We start from the raw sequence: 6,828 nt of genomic DNA on the forward strand, positions 1-6,828 counted from the left end.
ACGGAAATGAGCGACGATGAATTATTTAACGTGCAACAAATGAGGCAAAAGCACCTGTGGTGTCCTGACACCGAAGTCCTGGCTCAGGACTCATAAAAAAAAGAAGAAGAAACCGAGTCAGAATGAAAAGTTGGAGACGAGAAGAAGGAGAGGATTTTAGGATTTTTTTTTTTAAATATGGAACAAATGAAACCAAAGACTCACCACATAGGCGTACCACAAGGCACAGATGTTAAAGGGCACGGCGGGGCAGAAACAGGAAAGCACTGCCAGCCAGAGGTACGTCGAGGGTAAGGATCCGGGCGGCACCGGGGAGGGAAGCGGACCCAGGCTGAGCCGGGACACGGATTTGGGTGGGGCCGCCAGCTGCCCCACCGAGCCCGACTTGAGGGGCGATCTGTGTCCGTTCTGGTCCGCGTCCAGGGAGCGGACGCTGCCCCTGATGTTCAGGGAGAAGGAGTCGGAGGGCTTGATGTTGGTCTGACCGCTGGGCTCAGTGGGCGCGGTGCTCAGCAGCTTCTCCGTGTCCTGGAAGTCGGTGGGGTTCGAAACTTCCCTCTCACCGAGGGCGCTTTTCCCATAGGCGACGTCGGTGTTGATGGCCATCCCAGAGAGACGCGAACGAGCTCGGCGCGTGTGTGTTCGTGATCTGAAAGTGTGTCCAAGTCAAAGTGTGACCGACAAGAGCCGCTTCCCTGTGGGTGGAGGACGCAGGAGAGTCTTCTGTCAGAGCAGCCTCTCCATGGGGGGTCATCAGATTCAAGATGATCAATTTCAGGGAGGCAAATACCTTCAAGTCAACTTATTTAATTAAGCAGTCCAACTCCATCAAAATGTCTTATTGATGAGCCAGATGTTATCGATGTCTCAGTCCCTCTCGCGCTTTGTTGGCGGTGAGAGTCCGGACGCTCTCTTCGCCTTTACCCCCTCCTTCACCCTCACCCTCTTCCTCACCCTTTCCCCTCCCTTCCCCCTCTCTCTCTCTGTCTCTCTCTCTCTCTCCCTTAAGCACTGAGGTAATACCGCATCACTTTCATCTCTGCCACATCCCTGGTGTCTGAGGCCTTCTGGTGATGCACCAGGCGAAGCTTGTGACGCGGCAAAAACAAAACAAATCTCTCCACTTTATCCCTCTCCTCCCTGCGTAAAAAGCTCTCTTTACGCGCGGTGTTCAGCGGCGGCCGCGGAGGGAGCGTTGTCTCTCCAGTTGTTTATTTGGAGTAAGACGTTTCACTGTAAAAGAGTGGGTGTGGGCAGAGTGGAGATGGAAGGAAAAAACGAGATGCGCAGCTTCCATTATGACTGGTGTTAAAGTCAGGAGCCTAAGGTGGTGGGGTCAGGGTGGGGTCACGCCACGGGTCTTGAAGTAGAAAACAGTACAGGCAGAATATGAAGAAGAGAGAGAGATCTGCCATGACGTTAGGGTGGATGACGGTGGCTGCGTCCGAATGAATGGACGTTATATTTGGGAGTTTGCGTTCATATTTCTACCGACCAAACCAAGCAGTTTCTTAGATACGCCTCTCACCAACGGAGAGAAACGACAGGACACAGGTGGAAATGTGACAGAAAGAAAAATTCAAATTTATTCCTCTTCATAGACGCAGAGGTGAAGACACGAGAGGGTGAGAAGAGAAGAGTTACAGTACAGTATGCAGTATAATTTACTTCAAATGGAGCAGTAATAAATTAAACATTGTCGTTCTCCCCACAGTGAAAGTTTCCTCAGAAAATGCTCCACCAATCACCAGTCTTCTGACTCCTGGAGATGAGCTCACTGCACATGACGGCTGTACACCGAGGCGGACTTCAGAGAGCGGCGCGTTCCCTTCTTGGGTGAGGATGGGGAGGAAGGAGGAGACAGAGAAGATGAAGAGGGGGAGGCGGAGGTCGGGGAGGAGTCCTGAGAGCGGGCCCTGGTGGGGCTGCTGCTGGGGGAGCCGCGGGGCGAGGAGTAGGGCGACAGGGCCTGCAGCATCCGACCGCTGCGCTCCTGAATGACATGCTGCAGGAAAACACGGAAACGAAGGTGTTAATTGAGGAAAATGAAATGATAATAATATTTTTTTACTCACATAATTATTTCCTGTAATTGCTATTTACTGGATCTGGTTATTGTTTTTAAAAACACCTAACTGATCCCTGGAAACCAATTAGTTCTGGACCAAACAGAGCTCATTAAGTCCAAGCAGAACGGCTCTACTGTATGAGCTAAAATCAGTAGATTGGTGCCACATGGTGGTCACAACAAGTACTGCAAAGGTGAATTCGGTACTTTGGTCACAGAACTCTTTTGTTCTTCTTTAAAAAACAGTCACAATTTGTGTTTTTCGAGCTAAAAGTTTAACAAACTGAACTTTTCATATTTTAGTTTTTTTTTCTGTCCAAGAATAAATCATGGTCGATATTCTGACGTATAAAACCATTGACAATTGTTTCTCAAAAAAGCCTCTATATCAGTCGGAGTGAGACTTTTCTAACGGTGCATTTTTCTGCTGATTACTGTGGTTCCAGTGGACCATCGTGGACTCACCCAGGCTCCGTCGGGTCCAAAGAGCTCCAGGAAGTTGCTGATGAATTCCCGTGACTTCTCCTCCCACTTGTTGATGAGATCCTGGCTCTTCTCCTCCACTCTGTAGACAAAATGCTTGGACTTTTCCTCCACCGTACGCACCGTCTCCTTCATCTTGTCCACTTGGTTCTGCAGTCTGTACTTTTTCTCCTGTCAGGAAATGGACATGGAGTGATATTGGAACACCCCCCCGCCCCTCCCCCCAGCTCCCTAACTGTGTTAAAGAAATAATTTTAATTTAATGATTATTTGATCATTTCTAACGTTTATGAATCCGACATTCAGCTCTCGGGCCGTGTAGCCTCTCTGCAGGTTGCGGCGGACGTAGATGTCGTAGTCTCGGACGATGCGAGTGATGAGGTCAGATGTGGAGATGCCCTCTGTCCTCTGAGTGGCCACAAACATGCCTTTGGTGAGCGGACAGACACCGGTGATGTTAGTGAACAGTGACGTGTGACCGCAGACCGCGTGACCAGTGACACGTCTCCTCACCCGCTTCCTTGATGTGCTTGTAAACGTCCTCTGATCCCGCGGAGGTGTACGGGATGTCGTCGTGGGCCACGAAGTCGATCTGTGTGGGCAACACCAGGAGTGTCAGACCTACAATGTCGCCTACATTTCATTAGGGACACCTGCTCAGTCGTTGAATTTTAAGATTCTCGACCTGCAGCCGACTTTACAGCAACTCTACAGCGTCATCGTTAAATCTATGACATGAAAAATCAGCACCAATTAAATGGCCAGTTGTTGCATACAGTCAGCCACTAGAGGTCGCACCTGCATCATTGAAAAGTAAAACCAGAGCGCAAATACTCAGCAGGTGGAGTCGCTCTCTAATCGGAAGACATGTGACTTGATACGTGTGTTATTTGTAATATTGCTTCATCGATACGTCATAAATTAGGTCATGCACATATAGCTATTTATTAGTAATAATTTTAAATGTTAGTATTTTTATTATCATAATTTCTTCCATTATTCATTTGTCCGTGTCAGTGACGTCAGTGTACATTTTCTGTCTGATCCGCGTTATAATAAAGTACACGTGACGTCAGGATGTTTTCACCTTGCTGCACCACAAACGACAAAGCTGTGTGTGTGTGTCGTGACATTTGACCTTGTGTTTCTTCAGGAACTCCGTGGTTAGGGTCCAGGGAGCGTCTCGCACCACTTCGTCCACATAGCGACAGTGTCTCAGGGCTTCGTACCGTTCGTCCTCCGTCATCACCGTGTAGCCTTTGAACTGGTGGGTGAGTTCATCACTGCACACTGCAAACACAAGGAACCAAAATCCAGTCTTTTTTTTTCAATTCCTGTGATCAGTACATCATTGTCTTGTTCAAATAAACAGGCCCAGGTCTCACAGGAAGTTAGTAAATTGAAACTGAAAATTCCATTGTATTTCATTGCTATAATATTGATTATTATTACACATAGTGTCTGTGTTGTGACTTGAAGCTGTGTTGTGTATGACGTCTGCCATTTGTCATCACTGGGATTCATTCTTTACCTCCTACGATCAGATAAGTGTTGGGGAACAGATTTTTGGCCTGCATCAGAGCACGAGCGTGTCCCGAATGGAAAAGATCAAATATCCCGTCAGCGTAGACTCGCGCCGGACGATTGGCTGCAGAGCAGGAAACACAGAGTGACAAAAATACTCTGCTTTGTGTTGAAACTTTAGGGGCTAAAAAATGTTGAACATGAAGTATAACCTGGTGTTCCCCTGCGAGCTTGTGCAATAGTTAGTTTTTCGTGGGCGGTCTCTGGTTCATAACCTTGGGAACTGGCAAACGCTGCTGGCTCCCTCAGAGCCTGCTGGGGCGAGATTGGGGAGTCAGAAAAACACTTTACTAAAATGCTTTAAGGGATTAACGCACAGCTCAGGTTACAGTATTAGACAAGACATCATTCAAACACCAGGTGTAATATTATAGAAAAGTGCCTGGTTAAATACTTTAGGGTAAAGTACTGCAAAGTGACATTTATTCCCGGGCCATGTCTTCAAACCGATAAGAGTGACATTTTAAAGATAAGATAAGTTCAACTGCAGGAGTGTTCTGAAAGGCCTGGGATAAACACAGCTTTATCTGCAGTGTAGGACAGTATCATATACTGTACTCTGAACTTTGACCTTTCTGCACTGTTCATCAGAAATACTTAAAAAAATATAAAAAATTTACTTTTAATTACACCTACTGCTTTGCTCTTGTTGAAATCCTGTGGACTGGATCTCTGAACTATCAGCAGAATTATTATTATTGTTTTTGTTTTGTTGATGTAGTTTGATTATCATTATACTATTCATAATTCAAACTCTATCAACTCTTTTACACTTTAAAGTTTAAATGTCACTTCACAATTCTACCTCAAAGGTAAAATTCTTCTTCTTCTTCTGATGTCCCAGATATTTCTATTCTGGTTTTTTTGTTTGTTTTATTACAGATTTGCCAAGAGTGCGAACTCAAAGTCACCCATGCCTTTCTCACCAAAACCCCAATCAATCAAACAAGCAATCATTGGTTTCTGTTATCAGTTGATCAGATACCCGTTTTAAATCCCTCAGCTTTATGGTCCAAACGATCGAGTCGTTGCTTCACTCAGCTCATCACTAATCTCTTCACTGCGTCATATACACAACCTTTGGGGTGATATTTAAAGCATCACCAAACCATAAACAGGGATTTAATAAAAAACATTTTTTACCTCATTTTAACTTGAAATTTGGTCTCTTTTTTTTCATCAGAGACTAATTAAATACCAGACAGTAATGTGCAGAGATGTCAAGAAACTGGACAAGAACAAGAAGGTAAACAAAGAGGAAGGACAATTAAAAAAAAAAAAAAAATCCAAATCTGAGGCCCAAGTCTAACTGACAGACATTTAAACCTCATTTGTTCCTCTAGTTTCCATTCCCATGACGTGCCGCTCCGTACTAGACTCTAACCTCCTGCGTGTTTGTCTGGGGACGTGTGAGAATAAACAGACTGGACAGGTTTCATGTGGACACAGCAGGACTCACCCTACGAAGGCCAGGCTTCTGCTTCTGTGCAGCCTGCTGCTGCTGCTGCCCGTGCCCGTGGTTTCCTCTGCCTCGTCTCTTCCCCGCCATCCTTGGATCTTCAACAGGTGACTGCTAAGTCCTCTCAGCTGTTTCTAAAAGAAAAAAACCCAGCAGTTTCTGAACCTGTGTGTGTGTGTGTAAAACAGCCGGCCTTCCTGCCCGTGTGCCTGTCCCTGATGACGAGAAACGTGGTGGTCAAAGTTCACTGCAGTCTACTGACGTTCTCTTTCTTCATCAGGCAACTCCATAATCCTCCCTCTGTCTGAAGGCTGTTTTTTTCTTCTTCTTAGTCTTACTCACAGGGTTCAATGATCTCAGAACAAATCAAACACAGTGTACTTTTAAAAGACAAATTAATATAAATCATATCAGTTTTCTTAATCAAATGAATGTTATATAATAATCGCTGTAATTCTAAAATGCCTGTAAGACTGACCCCCGCATCTTTTCATGACCTCATTATAAAAATCAAACATGACGCAGACACAGAGTATCAGTGTAGAGTTCAGGTTGTATCAGGTTTGGGCTCACAGGCCCAAACGAGGCAGTTCACTATTGGTTGGATGTAAAATGCGTGGCAGAATAATTTAAATTGTTGAAATGTTTCTACCGTTTCTACCTGGTAGCAGTGTTTCGCTGGCTGTAGTTGAAGTGTACGAGTTCCTCACACCGTTGTTTTTTTGTGTGTGTGTCGTGGAGGGAAGAGCCTCAAAGTGTGTTTACATGGCTGCGATACGATTACAGCGCACGATTTCACGTTTTAAACTAAGCCGCTGAATTCAACCGCGGTCCCTGTAGTACATATGCCAAGTCAATGTGTGGCACTGTGCCAGTCGCGCGCTAACATGCCAACAGCGGAAGAGTTCGTAGCGGAAGTCAAGTAAAACCGGCTAACTGTAGCACACAAATAGCCGAATTAGCTTCTTCCCAAATTTGTAGAAAAATAACAGTCAAGCAGAGCAAAACTCACATCCTCCGTGTTAGTAAATTATTGAGCCCATTGTTATTTGACAGGTGGGTGACTTTAGCCTTCTGTTCATTTATTAATTTAATGTTGTCCTCTGCCTCGTCTCTTCCCCGCCATCCTTGGATCTTCAACAGGTGACTGCTAAGTCCTCTCAGCTGTTTCTAAAAGAAAAAAAACCCAGCAGTTTCTGAACCTGTGTGTGTGTGTAAAACAGCTGGCCTTCCT

General features: G+C 45.4%; 2 protein-coding genes across 10 annotated transcripts in view; both read right to left on the reverse strand.

Annotated features, from left to right (window-relative positions):
- Positions 1 to 932, reverse strand: part of LOC103395462 (tumor suppressor candidate 5 homolog) — a 1,382-nt gene extending 450 nt beyond the window's left edge. For both annotated transcript variants that reach the window (XM_008333180.3, XM_025065753.1), the window contains exon 1: positions 205 to 932. In XM_008333180.3, coding sequence (XP_008331402.1) covers positions 205 to 606 — 402 coding nt within the window. In that variant the 5' untranslated portion in view covers positions 607 to 932. The remainder of the gene's footprint in view (positions 1 to 204) is intronic.
- Positions 933 to 1,557: 625 nt separating this feature from the next.
- The window catches only part of LOC103395461 (choline-phosphate cytidylyltransferase B-like), a 9,510-nt gene continuing 4,239 nt past the window's right edge, over positions 1,558 to 6,828 (reverse strand). The window contains exons 2-10 of one of the 8 annotated variants that reach the window (XM_017041556.2): positions 6,702 to 6,764; positions 5,595 to 5,665; positions 4,288 to 4,390; positions 4,083 to 4,199; positions 3,690 to 3,841; positions 3,065 to 3,143; positions 2,837 to 2,979; positions 2,534 to 2,722; positions 1,558 to 2,005 (exon numbers count right to left, since the gene is read on the reverse strand). In XM_017041556.2, the coding sequence (XP_016897045.1) occupies positions 1,775 to 2,005; positions 2,534 to 2,722; positions 2,837 to 2,979; positions 3,065 to 3,143; positions 3,690 to 3,841; positions 4,083 to 4,199; positions 4,288 to 4,390; positions 5,595 to 5,665; positions 6,702 to 6,720 (1,104 nt within the window). In that variant the 5' untranslated portion in view covers positions 6,721 to 6,764 and the 3' untranslated portion in view covers positions 1,558 to 1,774. Of the gene's footprint in view, positions 2,006 to 2,533; positions 2,723 to 2,836; positions 2,980 to 3,064; positions 3,144 to 3,689; positions 3,842 to 4,082; positions 4,200 to 4,287; positions 4,391 to 5,594; positions 5,768 to 6,255; positions 6,649 to 6,701; positions 6,797 to 6,828 lie in introns of those variants that run through there. The other 7 variants (XM_025065744.1, XM_025065739.1, XM_008333178.3 and 4 more) reach the window with 7 other exon arrangements.

This window comes from Cynoglossus semilaevis, chromosome 19, assembly GCF_000523025.1.
Source record: "Cynoglossus semilaevis isolate Cse_v1.0 chromosome 19, Cse_v1.0, whole genome shotgun sequence".
In the NCBI taxonomy this organism is placed as follows: Eukaryota; Metazoa; Chordata; class Actinopteri; order Pleuronectiformes; family Cynoglossidae; genus Cynoglossus; species Cynoglossus semilaevis.